The 18,210-nt window shown below is 56.2% G+C and overlaps 2 protein-coding genes across 2 annotated transcripts; one reads left to right on the top strand and one right to left on the bottom strand.

The window, feature by feature from the left end:
• Positions 1 to 401: 401 nt before the first annotated feature.
• ATF4 (activating transcription factor 4) lies at positions 402 to 2,525 on the top strand. Its single transcript, XM_077914453.1, has 3 exons — positions 402 to 605; positions 1,208 to 1,525; positions 1,619 to 2,525. The coding sequence occupies exons 2-3, from the start codon at positions 1,300 to 1,302 to the stop codon at positions 2,443 to 2,445; spliced, it is 1,053 nt and encodes a 350-aa protein (XP_077770579.1). The 5' UTR covers positions 402 to 605; positions 1,208 to 1,299; the 3' UTR covers positions 2,446 to 2,525.
• A 6,842-nt stretch (positions 2,526 to 9,367) lies between these two features.
• Positions 9,368 to 12,630, bottom strand: RPS19BP1 (ribosomal protein S19 binding protein 1). The gene is made up of 4 exons (XM_077914451.1): positions 12,473 to 12,630; positions 12,177 to 12,305; positions 10,200 to 10,297; positions 9,368 to 9,859 (listed from the first exon to the last, which is right to left on the bottom strand). Exons 1-4 carry the CDS (start codon positions 12,522 to 12,524, stop codon positions 9,725 to 9,727), a joined length of 414 nt encoding a protein of 137 aa, XP_077770577.1. The 5' UTR covers positions 12,525 to 12,630; the 3' UTR covers positions 9,368 to 9,724.
• Positions 12,631 to 18,210: the final 5,580 nt, after the last annotated feature.

The raw sequence follows: 18,210 nt of genomic DNA, 5'->3' as shown, positions 1-18,210 counted from the left end.
CGCTCTCCACCAGCATCTCGCGCGATAACCAGGCGGCCTCTGACTTCACAATAAAAACCTTCCTTGAGGTGAAAGACTTCTCTCCCCGCCCCCCAGGCTGACGCCGGAAGCGAGGTGTGTCTGAGGAATCCCTCCGCGCCCCCGGCGGCAGAGGGAGGAGAGGCTCTTTGATCTTAGTAGCCTTGCAAAGTAGCGCGCCTTTTTCCTTTCTCGAGACGTTGGAAGTAACAACTCTTCTCTTCACAGCTACGCCGTGGACCTAAAAGTCGCTGGTCGGACACGATAGGGGCGTCGGATCGCGAAGACGGGTGGGTGGGAGGCGCGGGTCACGTGACCGCGGCGGAAGGATGTGCGGTGTGATGCGTCCTCATAGAGGCAAAGTCTATAAAGGACCCTCGATCGGCGCGGCGCGGCCATTTCCCTTCCTCCCGCCTGTAGATGTAGATCCCTGTGGCAAGCGCGCGCCTTCCCTCCTCCAATCCCCCAGGGTCCGCGGCCGCCATGGCGTATTAGAGGCAGCAGTGCCTGCGGCAGCATTGGCCTTTGCAGCGGCGGCAGCAGCACCAGGCTCTGCAGCGGCACCCCCCAGCGGCTTAAGCCATGGCGTAAGTACGGGGCCGCCCGCGCCGTGCTCCCCCGGGTCGGCGAGGGCAGTCGGCCCGCCTGGGCGCGGCCTGCGGTGGGGCGGGGCGGTGCCGCGCAGGGGGAAGCGGCTTTACGAGCGCCCGGGACGCGTGGCCCCTGTTTGGGTGTCCTCGAGACGCCGACGCTTCTGGGTCAGGAGAGTGCGGCCCGGCGGGGAGAAGCGAGCCCTCGGCGGCCCCGGCCCCGGCCCCCGACGGCTTCCCGCCCGGCCCCCCGCGAAACGTGGCAGGGGCCAAGATGGCGGCCGGGCAGGGCGGCGGCGGCGCAGCGTGAGTCACGGGTGGCCGTGGGCGGGGCCGGGCGGCCCGGGCCGTATTTGGACATGAGCCGGGCGCGCCTCCTCCGGCGGCGGGGGGAGGAGCGGCCCGGCCCCGAGGGCGTCCATCTTGGGCGGCCCGACGGGGCCGCGGGGAAGGTGGAAGCCATGGCCCCGGGGCCACGTGTCCCCGAGCCTCTGCTCCCGAGTGGAGTTCCAGTCTGGCCGTCCTGCCCCCGGGAGGAAGGGATGAGCTTCCCGGACCGGCCGATGTCGAAGGGGTTTCGGTTTCTGCTTCCGTTTCAGGCTTTTCACGGCATCCAGCAGCAGCGTTGCTGTAACCGACAAAGACACCTTCGAATTAAGCACATTCCTCGATTCCAGTAAAGTCCCGCGACATGGCCGAGATGAGTTTCCTGAGCAGCGAGGTGTTGGTGGGGGACTTGATGTCCCCCTTCGACCAGTCGGGTTTGGGGGCTGAGGAAAGCCTAGGTCTCTTAGACGACTACCTGGAGGTGGCCAAGCACTTCAAACCTCATGGGTTCTCCAGCGACAAGGCTAAGGCGGGCTCCTCCGAATGGCTGGCTTTGGATGGGTTGGTCAGTGCCTCAGACAACGGCAAGGGTGAGTGGGGGTCGTTGGCCGCCGGGTCTGGTCTCCGGGCTGTTGCTGAAGTGTGCGTCTGACCTCTCGGGTTCCTTCTTGACTCTTTTGCAGAGGATGCCTTCTCCGGGACAGATTGGATGGTGGAGAAAATGGATCTGAAGGAGTTTGATTTTGACACTCTGTTCAGTATAGATGACCTGGAAACCATGCCAGATGAGCTTTTGGCCACGTTGGATGACACGTGTGATCTCTTTGACCCCCTAGTCCAGGAGACTAATAAGGAGCCCCCTCAGATCGTGAACCCAATTGGCCATCTCCCAGAAAGTTTACCAAAAACAGACCAGATTGCCCCCTTTACCTTTCTGCAACCACTTCCACTCTCCCCAGGGGCCCTGTCCTCCACTCCAGATCATTCTTTTAGTTTAGAGCTAGGCAGTGAAGTGGATATCTCTGAAGGAGATAGAAAGTCAGATTCTACTGCTTACATTACCGTGATCCCTCAGTGCATAAAGGAGGAAGATGCCCCCTCAGATAATGACAGTGGCATCTGTATGAGTCCTGACTCCTATCTTGGGTCCCCCCAGCATAGCCCCTCTACCTCCAGGGGCTCTCCAAATAGGAGCCTGCTGTCTCCAGGTTCCCTCTGTGGTTCTGCCCGCCCCAAACCCTATGACCCTCCTGGAGAGAAGACTGCAAAAGTAAAGGTTGAGAAACTAGATAAGAAACTGAAAAAAATGGAGCAGAACAAGACAGCAGCCACTAGGTACCGCCAGAAGAAGAGGGCAGAGCAGGAAGCCCTCACTGGTGAGTGTAAAGAACTGGAAAAGAAGAACGAGGCTCTGAAGGAGAGGGCAGATTCTTTAGCTAAGGAGATCCAGTATCTGAAAGATTTGATAGAGGAGGTCAGAAAGGCCAGGGAGAAGAAAAGGGTCCCCTAGTTGGGGGTGTCAGGAATGTGTGCTTGTACATAGGCTTGCGCTGAAGCTGTGTTGTAATAAATTATTTTGTAGTGAAAGTACTTGAGCTCGTGTGTACCTGGTTTCTTGTCTTAATCTCTACCCTGGTGATGGTGACCAAGTCAAGTGGAGTTGGCTCAATCCTGTTGGGCTCAGGGCCTCCACAGGAGACTCTGGGGGTGAGGCTGTGGCCTCATAAGCCATAACACTGACTAGTCTTGAGTACCCAGGTAAGGCCCCACCTGGGCATACAAGGTTAAATTCCACTTTGAACTCAAGTTCTGTAAACTCAATCCTGGAACTGCAAAGAAAAGGTCTTTGGGTTTTTCTTGGAATGGACTGTTAAAGGAGTTTTAAAGAGATGCAGAAATTCTTAGCCAGTGCTGGGCTCAAAGGCTGGCAATCTGACCAGAGGAATCCTTGCTGCAATTGGTGTGCAGGGCTAGCTCTCCAGGAAGAGCCAGTCTTGACATTCATCGGAATGGCGATGGGGACACCCAGTGTGGCACCAGGTAGTGTGAGCTTTTTATGTGCTTTCTCCTGGTCCCTGGGGTAACCCTGTGGGGCATTTCCTCTGGGGAAAGTAGGTATGTGAAGGAACCTATGGCTCTTCACCCATTTGGCCCCTCGAAAAGCTTGGAAAACAAGGCATGTGAGGGTCTGTCTGCAAGGTGGGCCTGTGTTTCCCTGATCTGCTTCCCAATGCCCAGCATAGTAAATGGGAGAGCCAGCCCTCTGTTGGGATGCAAGCAGCGGTGACCCTGATGGGAACATTGCTCTGGGGTGCTGGAGGGGGTGGACGTCTTCCCTTAAGATTGTAGGATTCCTCACAAGGCCAAGAGCCTCCCACATCTTACCAGGGTCTACCAATCGGTATTAAAATATCACAAGATACTCTGCCTTTAAGCTGAACAGTTAACCAGCCAAATACGGGGATTTACTGGTTAGAAAAACAGCATCCCGGTAGCCGGAGTGGCTCAGCAGTTTAGCACCTGCCTTCAGCCAGGGAGTGATCCTGGAGACTTGGGATCGAGTCCCATGTCGGGCTCCCTGCATGGAGCCTGCTTCTCCCTCTGCCTGTGTTTCTGCTGCTCTATGTGTCTCTCATGAGTAAATAGAATCTTTAAGAAAAAAAAAAAAAAGCATCCACTCAGCTATACATGTTAATGTTAGGAAAACCAAGTTCTATTCAAAACTAAAGGTTTTAGGTAATCAAAATGTGGGACTCAAAACTCAGGATTCCAGCAGGTGACCCCCAAGTCCTTCTTTGTAAGAAGCACCTCGTTATCCGAGGGAGCTAAGGCCTGGAGTGGTTGAGTGACTGGCCCAGCTACCAGGTGGATTCGGACCCAGGCAGAAGGACTCCAACGTGCACACTTCTAGTCTGTGTGGCCCCAGAATTCCTTACAGACAGGATTATAGGGGAGCCCAGGATATTCGTCTTAAAGCTTAGGTGGGGTACTAAGGTGGTTTGTTGCAGGTCAATACGAATGTGGAGGCTTTCTTAAAATCACATTAATTTTTCACACAATCCTACCTGGTGAGGAGCTGGAGGAGAGTGGGGAGCCCGCAGCCACTGCCAAGGGCCCCCACATGCACTGCCATCTGTGATTCTGCTCTGTGCCTCACCTCAGTGTTGTGACCTTACAGAGTTATAGGGGGTTTTTTGTTTGTTTTTTTTGTTTGTTTTTTATCCAAGATAGGAAATAAAAATCTACAACTGCAAAAGCTGCTTCCTTGTCCACCCCCAACAGTTCATGCTTTGCACAATCATCCTGGGTCTGGGACATGCGGGGTGAGGGCAGGAGGAGGACACGGAGACTTGAGAGGAAGTGAGACAGCCACCCTGACACATCCAGTGCCAGTGGGACCCTCTCCCCTCAGAGACGGTGGCCCACTCCTCCATTTGACAGAAACCTTTCCCTGGGGTGCCCTGAGGGACAGTGCCTAAGGCCCGGACACTGAGCTATGCCTTTTCCCAGGCCCCTGCAGCTAAGGATTCCCCAAATCCAAAGGCAGGGATGGGATGGGCAGCAAAGGTCCCTGTGGAGCCTGTAGGCTCAGACCACAGACCATGCTCAGCCCTTGCCCTCCTTCACAGTTCCTCGCTGTGCTCCGGCCACGCGGCCTTCCTGCAGTTCTCTGCTAAGCTCATTCCTGCCTCAGGACCTTTGGAGCACTCTGTGCATCCAGTAAGATAAGTCCTCAAAGGTTAGATACTATCTTCCTTATCACCAGCACTTGGTTCCTCTTCCAAGAAAAAAACTTCTTGCTGCTCCCACCACTCCCATGCCTTCGTCCTTGAGCTGCGCCCTCTTGTTTCCCCTCTGGGCACCTAGCCTCTCGCCTCTCCAGCCGTCCAGACCTGCCCACACGTTAGTGCTCAGCCCCAGTCCCATTTCCTCAATAAATTCCTTGTGCTATAGTTGCTGGCAACATTGAAAAATAAATAAAAGCCATGCCTTACGTCAGAAGAAGCTTGGCAAAAAACCATTGAAGCCGGTCAGGGACACTTATAAATGAGCTCTATTATCTCCTGTCCTCCAGTTAGTGCTGGGGTGTGGCAATTCTCAAAAGCCCTCTGCTCCTGAGACCGACAGCAGCGCCACCTAGGACACTGTTGAAAGCTAATTTCTCAGCTCCACCCCACCCTCCCTGAGTTAGCAGTTAAACCCATCACTCTGCATTCCAATGAGCTTTAATGACTCTCCAGGGCTCCTTTCCTTTTTTTTTTTTTTTTAAAGATTTTACAAAAAAATAAAAATTATTTATTCATTCATGAGAGACCAGAGAGAGAGAGAGAGAGAGAGAGAGGCAGAGACACAGGCAGAGGGAGAAGCAGGCTCCATGCAGGGAGCCTGATGTGGGATTCAGTCCTAGGCCTGAATCATGTCCTGGGCTGGAGGCGGCACTAAACCGCTGAGCCACCCGGACTTCCAGGGCTCCTTTCCTCTCTCATGCAGGTCTCCTACGTCCCCACCAAAGACCTTCCAAGAGGACTCTTATGTCCCACCCCTCTGCTTTACCGTTTTAGTTTTTACATACCCTATCTCTAGTTGAACCTATTTGCATGCGTGTTTATTTACTATTTCCCACTCCCCAGTGACAATGTGAGTAAGTTCTTTGATGGCAGAGATCTTGCTGTCTTGTTCGTTCCCATATGTCCAGGACCTACAAGAGTGCATGGCAAATAATAGTAATTACTGGGCAGTTCCAGTGGCTCAGTGGTTTAGCGCCGCCTTCAGCCCAGGGCGTGATCCTGGAGACCTGGGATCAAGTCCCGCGTCAGGATCCCTGCATGGAGCCTGCTTCTCCCTCTGCCTGTGTCTCTGCCCCTCTCTCTCTCTCTCTCTCTCTCTCTCTGTCTCTATGAATGAATAAATAAATAAATTTTAAACAACAACAACAAAAAATATATAATAGTAATTACTAAGAGCTACTTAGAGTTCAGAGGTAGGGCTCTGAGGGCTTTCGGGTTGTTGGCTCATAATCCGCATTAGGCGTGGTAAGGAGGACCTGATGATTGCAGCTGCTTTAATGACGCAAGTCTGTGGGTGGACGGTGGCCCAGTGCCAGCTGGTCTAGACAGCGACAGAGGCCTTGCTCAGCACATGGGCTCTCTGTGCTTGAGAACCCCACACAGACAGAGGGGTGGAGAAGGGGGTGGGAGAGTGAGGCCAGCCCCACCGCTGTGGGCCCTGCTAGGCCTTGGTCTGCCCCAGAGCTGGGCTCTACCACTGCTGCGGTGGGGTGGGTGCGTGGGGGGAACGGGGGCTCCCGGTTCAGCGCGAGTCCTCTGCTGCCCACCTAGGGGCCGAGCCACTGAGCTCTGGGCACTGCACGCCTGTTTTGCCCTGAGGACGAGGTCGCAGGTCCGGGAGATCGGGAGCAGACCTTCAGGTTTCTCTCCGACTATTCATGAGCCCCCCCCCCCCCCCCCCGTGGACTCATCCTGGGTGCTGAGGATTCAGTAGTGAGGAGAACAGACCAAAATGTCTGCTCTCGTCCTGCAAGGCGCCCGCCAACAGGGCCTCTACCGTGGCAGTGGGCGTGGAGCGGATCTGCCCATGTAAGATGGGTGTTTAGGGAGGCCCTCCCTGGGAGGGAGTAAGCCCCGAGTGCCCGGGGTGGGGGGGTACAGGTGGCCCAGGGCCTTGTAGCCGTGATGGGACTTGAGTCTCCCTGTGACTCGGGGAGTCCCCAGAGCAGGAGTGGCCGCTATTTGAACAGGGTTCCTCTGACAGTCTGTGGGTGGCAGGTGGGCAGGGAAAGAGGACCTGGCCGGGGTCAGCACGGGGGACGAGGACAGCCTGGATGGACGGCAAAGGTCAAGCGAGTCAGGCCCCGGTGCGGGGCGGGAGGGGACACGACGGCGGCTGAGCACCTGGAAGGAGGGAGCTTCCATTTCTGGAGCTGGAGAAAATCAGGCGAGGAGCAGGGCTTTCACTTCAACTCAGATGCCGGCAGAGGGTGTGTCGGGTCTCGGCGTGCCCCTTCCACACGCAGGCGGGCCGGTGAGGCGGCCAGAGACCAGGAGGACGTCCAGGCGGAGACGCAAGCCCCCGAGCGGCGCCTGAGAGCCCGCACACCTGTGCCGGGCGCCGCGTGGCGAGGGAAGGCAGCTCAGAGGCCGGCGGATGCTCACGCCAAGTCGGAGGTGACGGTGCCAGGACTCGGACTGTGAGGCTGGGTGACCTCAGGGGAAGGAGCAGGGGCTCCTGGGTGGGAGGCCAGAGCAGGCTGCCTGGAGGGCACGTCCAGGCTTCAAAGGATTGGGAAATTGTGGATGGAGAGAAATGAGGGACCCGGAGGAAGCTGGCCCAGCAAACCCCGCAACGCGAACGTGCTGAATGCCCAGTCCCCGTCCACCCACCCGCCCCTGAGGGCCACCGCCCGGCTCTGCTGCAGGAAGTCACCCAGTGGGGACACACCGGCTCCTGCAGGGGCCTAACCCTCTGTCCACACCAACTGGGCAGGCCTGCGGCTGCGCCCCAGCAAGGTCCCATGTGGCGGTCCTGCCCCCTCTCCCGCCAGGCTAAGTCGTAACCAACCAGGAAGAGTGGCTGGCTCACACAGCCTGCCCCACTGTGCAAACCCCGGGGCTGGGGGGGACCCTCCCATCGGTCACCAGGAGTCCCTCCAGCTTTGCTCTGTATGGTCCAAATCTGCCAGCGGCCCCAAAGCACAAGACGCAAATGCTTTGTATCCACTCAATGTCTCAACGGAGGAAGGCCTCCTCCTCCCTGGTCTCTTTAGAGCCCGAGCGAACGTGGCAACTCCGTGTCCTCTTATCTGGGCCCTGTCCCTCGTCTTCTAGCTGATCGGTCAGCCACCAGGTCTTGGAGCTCATGGTCAGCACCCCCATCCTTGACTTTTGCACACACACCCGTCCCCTAATGGTGGCACATCCTCCCTCCTCCGGGGCCTCTAGCAGGGTCTCCCGGGCCCTCAGCCACCTCCTAAGCACTTGTACCAGAATTGTCCAGAATGACTGTTTTTCCCTTTAAATTTATTTATTTGTTTGTTTGTTTATTTATTCATGAAAAGCACACACAGAGAGAGGGAGAGACATAGGCAGAGGGAGCAGCAGACTCCACACCTGAGCAGGGCTGGGTCCCAGGACCGGGAGATCACAACCTGAGCCAAAGCCAGACCCTTACTGACAGAGCCACCCAGGAACCCCTGTCCAGGGTGATGGTTAAAAGCAGGTCCCAGAGTCCTACCTCCACCCACCGGACCGGGATCTCAGAAGTGAGCCGTAACTTTGGTCACCCGAGGGGAGCACGGACACCCACCTCACCGGTGCCAGGCGGCACAAATGGAACATGAGCACTACTGGAGAGCCCACAAGCAGAGAAGTGGCAGTAGCCCGGAGCCGGGCCTGTGACTCTGCAGCTGGCGGGGACACCTGTTGGGGTGAGCACAAGGGCTCCTGCGCAGCCGAGCCAGCTTCTTGCTGAGAGGCTGAGGTGGACGGGAGGACACTCCGAGGATATCCAAGTTTGCCTCTCCCCCCAAGGCGGCTGTTAGAGCTCAGCAGGCAGGAGCCCTTCCGTGGAACAGGCCCATGTGGGGCAGGCGGGTCCCTAAGGGTTGGCACCACAGCACCCTCCCCTCCCGGATGGACAGAGGCCCCTACACAGAGGTCCCCTGTGGTCCTCACTTCAGATGGAGAGCTGGTCAACCACCAGGAGCGGACCCCAGGCCGTGAGGGGTGGAACCCGCTCCCTGCTGGCCAGAAGGACCCAGCGTGGGGCTGGCAGATGGTGGCTCCCAGCTGAGCGGCCACAGGGGCCCCTCAGCAGTCCTCCGCTAGGCAACGCCATGACCACACAGGGGAGCAGAGCTGGACGGAGCTGCCCAGAGCAGAAGGGGAAGGTCTCCTCCACACCGAAGACCCATCCAGGCAGCATATCCACACACTCATGCTCTCGCTCGACATGTGCCCATCCCTGGCACGTGCCTGCTGTAAGGGGTCCAGCCTGCCCTCACAGGGGTGCAGCCCCAACCTCAGCCCCAGCTTCCCGCTTGGGCACAGAGTATGACACCCTGCTTCTTGAGGTCACTTCCTGAGTTGACCCCCCCTCCCAGAGCACAAACCAGCCACGCCCCTGCTTCCTGAACCCCAAGCTGACTGTTCTGGAACGAAGTCCCTAGCCCTCGCAGATACTATGTCTGTCTCCAGGGCTGTCTTGTCAGCTGGGGCTGCCACCTCCAGGGGAGGAGGGCTCCTCTCAGTCCCATCAGCAGATGCTGGGTGAGGTGTTCTCCAGGGCACCAGCTGCTCTGGGGCTGGATCGGAGGAAATCCGACTCAGAGCAAAAGGATCATGGGAGATGGGGAAAGGCCCCCCGGTGCCGGAGATGGGAGACACCCCATAAAATAGATTAGCAGCACACACTGCTCTTGGGTCCACATTTATTAGGCCCTGGAAGCCTGCCCAGCAGCCCTCCTGCTCCTAGAGGTATGGCCCCGAGGGCTAGCATCCGGCCTCACTTGGGCCAAAGCAAACAAAACAGAAATATTTTCCAGAAGGTAGACGGCTCCTTCCAAGCCTGCAGATGTCAGCTCTGGTCTGAGCGCATATCCTCCCCAAGGCTTCCAGCTCACCAGCTCCATGCTAACCACCCTGCCCTGGCTTTGGCCCGAAGGCTTCCTTGTGCCAGGCCAGCAGCTTAGCAGGGGCCAGGGGCCAGGAGAGGCTGTGAGGCCAGAGGAGGAGATGGCCTGAGCACCTTCCCCGCTGTGTTCTCCTGGAAGCCTAGCTGCCGAAGTATTCCTGCTGGAACTTCTGGAAATCTTCCTCGGTGAACACGGTGCCTTCAGCCTCCTTCTTCTTTTTCTTCTTGGCTACAGGCCGGTCACAGGCCTTGCGGCCCCGGTTCTGGCGCACAATCTGGGGATGTGGGGCAGGAAGGGGGGAGGTGTTAGGATCCCTGGGTGGTATCTCTCTGCACATGAAGGGACAGCCCCTTGGAGCTACACGACCACAGCTTACTAAGTGCTACCCTCTCACTAGCTACACCATTTCCACTTAGAGGAACAAACCGGGCCCACAGGGTCATAGGGGAGTTAGGCCAGGCCCAGCCTCCAACAGCCCTGCTCTGCTCTCCACTTTCCAGAGGGGTAGCCTGACCTCTGCTCTGTGCTTAGGGCAGAGACTCCCACAGGTCTCAGAAACAACCTTGGCTCTCCCCACTCAGATTCTGGTCCCATAGCCCACCCCTCTAACAAACCTGCTGGGTGACTGACTCAGCCACTGTACTTCTTGCGCTGGTCATAAACTTCAGGTTGACTCCGAGGTAGCCTTGACACTCTTGCTTCTGGAACTCAGCTGTGGATGGCAGGCAGGGGGGCATCATTTCAGAGGTACTCCTGGGAAGCCTCTGGGTCCCCTCCTGATAGCTCTTCCCCACCCCCTACCAGCCATGCCAAAGGCCCTGTGTCCCGCCCTGGGTTAACTCCAGCACCCCGGGCCCTCTTCTATCAAGTCTACTCTCCACATGATCCTACAGAAAGCACCCCCTCCGCCCCTGGCTCCCAGATCCTCAAGTGACTAATGCAACAAACAAGTCCTGAGCATTTACTGTCAGACACTGGTCTACATGCAGGGCATACAGCAGAAAACAGAAACTCCAGCCCTCATGGAGCTTACAGTCCAGAGCAAAGAAACACAATAAGCAAGGTAAATAGTATTTTAGAGAGTGATATTTTTTATGAAGAAAAATGCCACAGTGAAGAGAAATGAGGAATGTCAGGGGTGGAGGGTTGCAATTCTAAATAGGTGGGTCTGAGCAGGCCTCAGTGAAATGACGTTTTAGCAAAAACTCAAGGGGGGAGTGTGGGAAGAGTATTCTAAGCAGAGGGAACAGCCAGTGCAAAGAACCCGAAGAAGTGTGATCCTTGTGTTTGGAGAACAGAAAATGGCTAGACTGGGGAAGGGAGAGCAGGAGGAGAGAAGACGGAGGGGGGCGGACCATGCGGGGCCTCATTAGGTACCAAGTCCGATGGAAACCATTGGAGGGTGTGGGGGTACTTCACAGGATCACTGGCTGCTGTGGTGAGAACAGGATTACCAGGTGGGGGAGTGGCGGTTTTAAGAGGCTTTTAAAATAAGCCAGGTAAGAGATGATGCAGCCCACACCGAGGTGGCAGCCACAGCGGTGGCTAGAGAGTCCCCTCATCACCTGTGATGCAGTGTGACAGGGTGGTGGGACAAGGGCTGGGATTGAGGTGACCCGTGGCACCCTATGTTCCCGTCTCACACCAGCATCGCTGCTGCTCAATCGCGTCTCACTTTCCTGCCTCCACACTTTGGCTCGTGCTGTTTCCTGCTTGGAATTCACAGTTCAACAAACCCCTGAACATCCTTTATGTACCAGGCCCCAGGCCATTCAAAGACACACGGGAGCTCACCAGGCCCTGCCACATGTCCTAAGACCCCAGCATCCAGCCCGCACCTGTCCCTCCCATTAGGTGGCATCACATCTCCAAGGATGCTCTCCGGGAAACAGCTCTGTTCTGGGCACCTCCCTCTTTATCCTCCATCCTCAGCCAATTCAGCACTGCCGCTCATCAGCGCTCCCCGTCTTCACCACATCCTCCCCCCGGAGCAATCATCCCCGCACCATCGTGGCCGCGCAGGCTACAGTGCCTCGCACCGGAAAGGCAGCCAGTGAGAGCGCATCTCTGCAGACACGCTGCCTGGTTTCTACCTGTACCACCTGGGCAGGTGCCCGTTTCTGCATCTGAGGAATGGGGGTAATGACAGCGCCGACCTCACAGGGTGATCGCTTCTTTATGCAGGATTTGGAACAGCATCTTTTCCAGGCTTCTGTCTTGCCAGTGCTCAAAGCCACGAACTTCTCCCAACCCTGCCTCGCGCTCTTCTCGGCAGCTCTTCCCGTGGCTCACTCTCACACCCCCTCAGGTTCGGCCTTAACCGTCGCGCGCGCACAGAGGTCTGATTTGGCTTTTGATCCTCCGGCCCCGCCGCCGCCCCCCGCCTTACTGCGCAGCCTGACTCGGAAGCTCTTCGCGGCTCCTCTCCCCACGCGGGCGGCGGCGCGGGCGGCCGGGACGACGTGCTTCGTCCACCTCGTGCCCCCGGGACCCGGCTCCGCGCCCGGGGCACCCCCCAGGCAATGCCCGGCGGCCTCTCGAGCTCAGCCTCCAGCGCCCCCTCCCCAGGGGCCGCCCCCTCCCCAGCTCACCGAGCGCGGACTTGGGCACCTTCCCCTTGGCCGAGTTCCGCAGTTTCTGGGCTTGGGTCGCCTTCGCCTTCCGGCCCCGCTTGGCCCGAGCCCCGCTCGGCTTGGCCTGGCCCGGGGCGCCCTGGGGGGCTGCAGGGGAAGGGAGAGACGGGCGGACCCGGCTGACGGGGCGCGCAGGTCTTCCGTCCCGCCCGCGCCACGCCTGGCTTGGAGCGTCCTGCACCCTCGGGGGTCCTGCCCGCCGCCCCCGCTGCCCCTCCGCCCGCGCCGCGCGTCCCGGGCCAGGCCCGCCTCACCCTCCGGCGCCCCCAGCAGCTCCAGGCCCCGCCGCAGCAGGGCGGCAGACATGGCTGCACCTAGCTCCGCCCACACACTCAGGCTACTTCCGCCTTGGCCGCCTTCTTGGTCTCCGCGGAAACCCGAGCGGGAACAGAAGGTTCCGGAGCGAGTGGCCGGAAGTGCCCGCCTGCCTTAGGACGCCTGCGCGTGGAGTCGCCGCTTCACTACGGAGAGGAAATAGGGGCGGGGCCTGGGGCGGGGCCAACCTGCCGAAGGACGCATTTGTTGTCCAATCCCAACCCAGCCGGCCCCTGGCGCACGAGGCCACGCCCACTCCGGGGAGCGGTCGGTTACCCTCCCTGGCGGGTGGGTCCAGGGGCTCGCGTCCTGCGGCCTCGTGGTGCCCGAGGGTTTTTCTGCATTACCAAGTTTTTCGATAAAGCGAAGTGTACAGCCGGATTCTTTTTTCTCCAAACATCAACCGAAGCAGCATATCGCACAGGTCGAGTAGGTTGAGAATCCAGCTGTCTTCCATTAAGTCGGACATGAGAAGAGGTTTGCAAAAATGCAAAACCCTATCAGTGGTTCCCCGCCCGTGTTTGGAAGATACAACTATTTCATTAGAAATATTTATTTCACATAAGGCCGGAAAAAAAGAGTATGTCTGACAACAACGTCACCGGGCCACTGGGTCTCCCACAGCTCAATATTTATACCATGCAATGGGTTTGCTATTGACTTTTTAAAAAATGAATTAATATTTTTAAAAAGATTTTATTTATTTATTATTAATTAATTAATTAATTAATTTATTTATTTATTTATTTATTTATTCATGAGAGACACAGAGAGAGAGAGAGGCAGAGACACAGGCAGAGGGAGAAGCAGGCTCCCCTGATGTGAGACTCGATCCCAGGACCCCAGGATCACGACCTGAGCCCAAGGCAGACGCTTAACCACTGAGCCACCCAGGTGCCCCATGAATTAATACATTTTGTTAACTTACTAAATTTTTTTTAAAGATTTATTTATTTATTTATTTATTTATTTATGATAGACATAGAGAGAGAGAGAGAGAGAGGCAGAGACACAGGAGGAGGGAGAAGCAGGCTCCATGCCGGGAGCCCGACGTGGGATTCGATCCCGGGTCTCCAGAATCGCGCCCCGGGCCAAAGGCAGGCGCTAAACCGCTGAGCCACCCAGGGATCCCCAACTTATTAAATTTTAAAAATTAAAATTTTCTCAGTCTTAGTTTCTCATACTGGTAAATATCAATAGGTATTTACACATGGAAAAACTCTCTCGGATCCTGAATTTTTTTTTTTTTGAAAAATTTTTAAGAGTGTAGAGTCTCTTAGACCAAGAAGTTTGAGGACCTCCAGCCCAGAAATGACTCTTCTTACAGTGGGGAAGAACCTTGCCTTGTTCACAGCTCCACCCGCAGCTCCTAGCCCAGTACCTGGCATGCAGAAGGCACTCAATAAATGAGTGGTGAATGACGAGGAGTATGATTTGAGGGCCTTTTGTATGCCCTGCACTGTTGAGAGTGGGGCATAGAGATGACTCAGCTGGACCTGCTGGGCGGGCCTCACTGTCTGACATCCATCAGCTAGTCCTCAGGGGAGAGAACATTAAAATAGATGTTAATAATAGCAAATAGTATGTCAAGGTGTCAAGGTACTGTTTACATTTTTTTTTAAGTTTTTTTTTAATTTATTTATGATAGTCACAGAGAGAGAGAGAGAGGCAGAGAGAGAAGCAGGCTCCATGCACCGGGAGCCCGACGTGGGATTCGATCCCGGGTCTCCAGGATCGCGCCCTGAGCCAAAGGCAAGCGCCAAACCGCTGCGCCACCCAGGGATCCCATACATTTTTTTATTTTTTTAAGATTCTACTTATTTATTCATGAGAGACACAGAGAGAGAGAGAGAGGCAGCGACACAGGCAGAGGGAGAAGCAGGCTCCCTGCAGGGAGGCCCATGTGGGACTCAATCCCAGAACTCTGGGATCACGGCCTGGGTCAAAGGCAGATGCTCAACCGCTGAGCCACCCAGGGGTCCCCTGTTTACATTTGTTAACTCATTTACCTCCCACCACCCAAAGGAACCTGTCCAGGTCTCTCTCTCTCTGTCCCACACACAGACACGTGTTGGTGTCTGAGCTGGAAATGAAGACGTAGAGCCTGGCCTGAGTGTGTGTGCTGTAACCTGCACCAGTGTCGAGGAGAATAGTGCTGTGCTGCGGGGTGGGGCCTGACAAGCCCACAGGATCAAGACATCTCTGAAGAAGAGGAGATGTATCTTCAGTGAGGGTACATTACCTGGGACAGGACTGGCCCCAGAGGAGTGACCAAGGAAAGGTGTTTTTTTTTTTTTTTAAAGGTTTTGTTTTTTGTTTTGTTTTGTTTTGATGGAGAGAGAGCAAACACAAGCAGGGGGAGTGGCAGGCAGAGGGAGAAGCAGACTCCCCACTGAGCAGGGAGCCTGATGTGGGGCTCCATCCCAAGACCCCAGAATCATGACCTGAGCCAAAGGCAGACATTTAACCGACTGAGCCACCCAGACGCTCCAAGGTAGGGTGATCTAATTGGCAAAGAACTCCGTGAACTTGCCTTAAGGACCCTGTGTATGTGTGTGGGGGGGGGGTGGTCATGGAACCGAGTTCCGTTGTCAAAGATGCTCTTTTTATTTGTTTCTAAAAGAGTTAGATTGTTTTCTTATGTTTATAGCTAATTGTCTTTTCCCCTTTCCCACCCATGCCCCACTGTAAACTCCACAAGGGCAGGAATCTTCGTTTTGTTCCTAGTTCTCTCTCTAGCTCCTGGGAACATGTAGTAAGCACTCCATAAATGTACAAATCAGATGGATGAAGGTTGAATTTGGGATGCCTGTGGGAGGCTAGGTAGGCATGGACAGGTGACTGTAGGATGTGTGAGTCTCTCAGGAGGGCAAAGGACCCCCCCGTCCCCCCCCCATCTGGGATGGTCAGCACAGGGTTCCCAGGTGGAGGAGGCTTCGTATTCCAACGATGCCAGTCACTGCCTTCCTGCGGCGTCCTCAGCTCAACCTCCGGAGGGGCCAGGCGGCCTCGTGGCCACTAGGTGGCGCCGCAGGACAGCTTTCTTGCACCGCGCGCCTCAGCGATCCGGGTTGGGGTTCGGGGTAGGAGTGTGGGGTCGGAGCACCTTGGGCCCCAGCTGGCTCTTTGCACGCAGCACCCCGTGGCCGCGGCTTCTTGCCGTCCTTGCCTTGGCGGCCTTCCGAGCTGGAGCTACACACCCCTCCTGGGCCCGCGGAGCTCGAGCCACCGGGCTGGGCCGGCAGCCACCCGCCTGCCGGCAGGGGAGCAGGGAGGAGGAGGAGGAGGAAGAGGAGGTCTCCCTCTGAAAAGCGGTGTAAATGGCAGCAGGCTGGCACTCACTGCTGGGAAGGCCCCAATGACCCTAGGCAGTCCCTTCGCAGAGAGTGCCTCAGTTTCCTAATCTGTTAAATGGGGTTTAGCTCCCTAAAACGGCGAGAGTGAGGAGCCGGTAAATTAATCCTGGTGAAGCATCCAGGACGGGCTGGAGGGGTAAGTGCCCACTGCCTGTTTGCATCGAGTATTACAGAGGTGCACCCCATTCTGGGCAGGAGGGAGGCTCCTAGGAGGTTGCTGCCTTCCTGTCCCCTGTCACCCACTTGCTCCATCCCTGTCTCCTTCCTGGCCTTCCTGGAACCAGCTTAATCTCACCAGGCCTCAGAGGGACCAAAGGCTCAGAGGGAAGCTGGGTGTTCTGCAAGGTCACACAGCACTTCAAGAACAGAGGCAGGATTAGAACCTGGGTCTCTGAGTCCTGAGCAAGAGTGTGTATGTGAGTACATGAGTGTGTGCGTGTGTGTGTGTGTGTGTGTGTGTGTATGTGCAAGGGTGAGTCTGTTTTTGGGGGGACACCTGGCATCCTGTGCTTTGCTTTTGCTTCCCTCTCCCCATCTCTCTTCTGTCTCTGTGGCTCTGTCTCCTTGTCCTTCTCTCTGTGCCTTCGTCCTCCCTTGTCTGTCCCTGAGTCCTCCCTCTTTCCATCTCTCCCTCAGTCGTCCCCCCAGCCCCCAAGCTCCTGGCCTCTCTCCACCTTCAAATTGAAAACCCAAATTGGAATTTCCAATTGCCTTTCCGAGTGGTGATTGCCAGTCCACACGTGTCCAGCCCTCCCTTGTCTGCACCGCCTGCCCGGAGTTACTGCTGAGGCCCCTCAGCCTCTGCCTCTGCCTCTGCCTCTGTCTCCTGCCCTCTGTGGCTTTGAAGTGTGTTTACCTGCGAGCTCCAGAAAGAATCCATTTCTGCCCTCTCTGGTTCTCAGTTGGTGTGTGTGTGTATGGGGGGTGGGGGGGCTCTGGTCTCCCCTGTCCGTGTCAGGGTCTCTTGGGTTTTATTTTCTAAAAGGTGATGCTTGTGTCTCGTGTCGTTCCCTCCTGACCACACTATCATGCCTTCGTTTCCCAGATCAAGGGCAGAGCTGGGGGCAGTGGTATCCCCAGGGGTCTGAGGCTGACACAGATGCTCAAGGTTCCACAGACTGGCTCACACAGCCGTGTACGTAAGAGCAAGCCACCTTCCTTCTCTGGGCCTGTTTCCTCCTCTTCATGCTAGGCTTTGAGAAGTATTGTCCAGCCCTCTTCACAGGGCTGAGGGCAGGGTGGGCCAGAGGTCCTGAGGTCTGGGGGGAGCTTGGATTCTGGAGCCAGGCTGTGCAGGTTCAAATTCTGGCTTTTTCACTCAGTACCTGTGTGACCTTGGGTAAGTCACACAACCTCTTTGTGCTTCGGTTTCCCCATCTGTGAGTTGAATATAATAATAGTTCTTACCTCCTACGTAGGGTTGCTGTGGGGATTAGGTGCAAAGAGCTTAGAAAGGAAAACTGGGGGGTGCCTGGGTGGCTCAGTCAGTTGGGACATCTGTTTTCAGCTTAAGTCATGATCCCGGGATTCAGATCCCTGGGATCCAGGCCTGAGTTTAGATCCCTGCTCAGCTTCTCTCTTCCTCTGCCCCTCCTCTTTCTCAAATAAATAAAATCTTAAAAAAAAAAAAAAAAGGAAAACTGAGCATAGAGTGAGTGCCATATGTTTGTAAATAAATGATGGCCGTAAGTGCCAGCAGTGTTCTTGGGGGACCTGTGCCCACATCCGCATGCATGACCTGCACATGTTTGTAGCCACGGGAACTCTGTGCTCTTGTGGTCAGCACATGAGGAGGTTTGAGGCTTACGGAGAGTAATGCTTGAGAGCCTGGAGTTAGCAGGTGTGCATTCAAATGCAGCCTTTGCCACTTTCTGGTGTGTGGCCCGGGGATGCTACAACACCTCTGTGAGTGGGGTTTTGGGGGACTGGTGGTGTGTCCCTCCCAGGTCTGTTGGAGGGTGCAATGAGAGGCCGCGTGGAAAGTTCAGCAGTGGGTTGGACACTGGATCATCTGTTCACTCAACAAGCATCTGCAGAGCACAGACTAGGAGGCAGGTGGTGCTCAGGGAGGTGGTGCCGGGTGAACGCTCTGTAATGCTCACACATTTGTGTTACACTCCTAGCAAATGCTCCTTGAGGGGTTTGCAGGGTTCAGGGTCTTGGCCCACATATAGGCCCCAGGGACAGCAGCCTCGTCTGGGGAGTCCAGACGGAGGGAGAATGGATTCTTTTCAATGATTTGAAAAGATAAAATTGTTGGCCCCATCACTTTTAAGAACATAGTAGATATACAGGAAGAAGCTGCTGGAAATTCTCCATGG

The sequence above is a fragment of the Canis aureus genome, chromosome 11 (genome assembly GCF_053574225.1).
Source record: "Canis aureus isolate CA01 chromosome 11, VMU_Caureus_v.1.0, whole genome shotgun sequence".
NCBI classification, from domain to species: domain Eukaryota; kingdom Metazoa; phylum Chordata; class Mammalia; order Carnivora; family Canidae; genus Canis; species Canis aureus.
The sequence above is the reverse complement of the archived record's forward strand: the minus strand, read 5'-3'. Positions and strand labels throughout refer to the sequence as shown.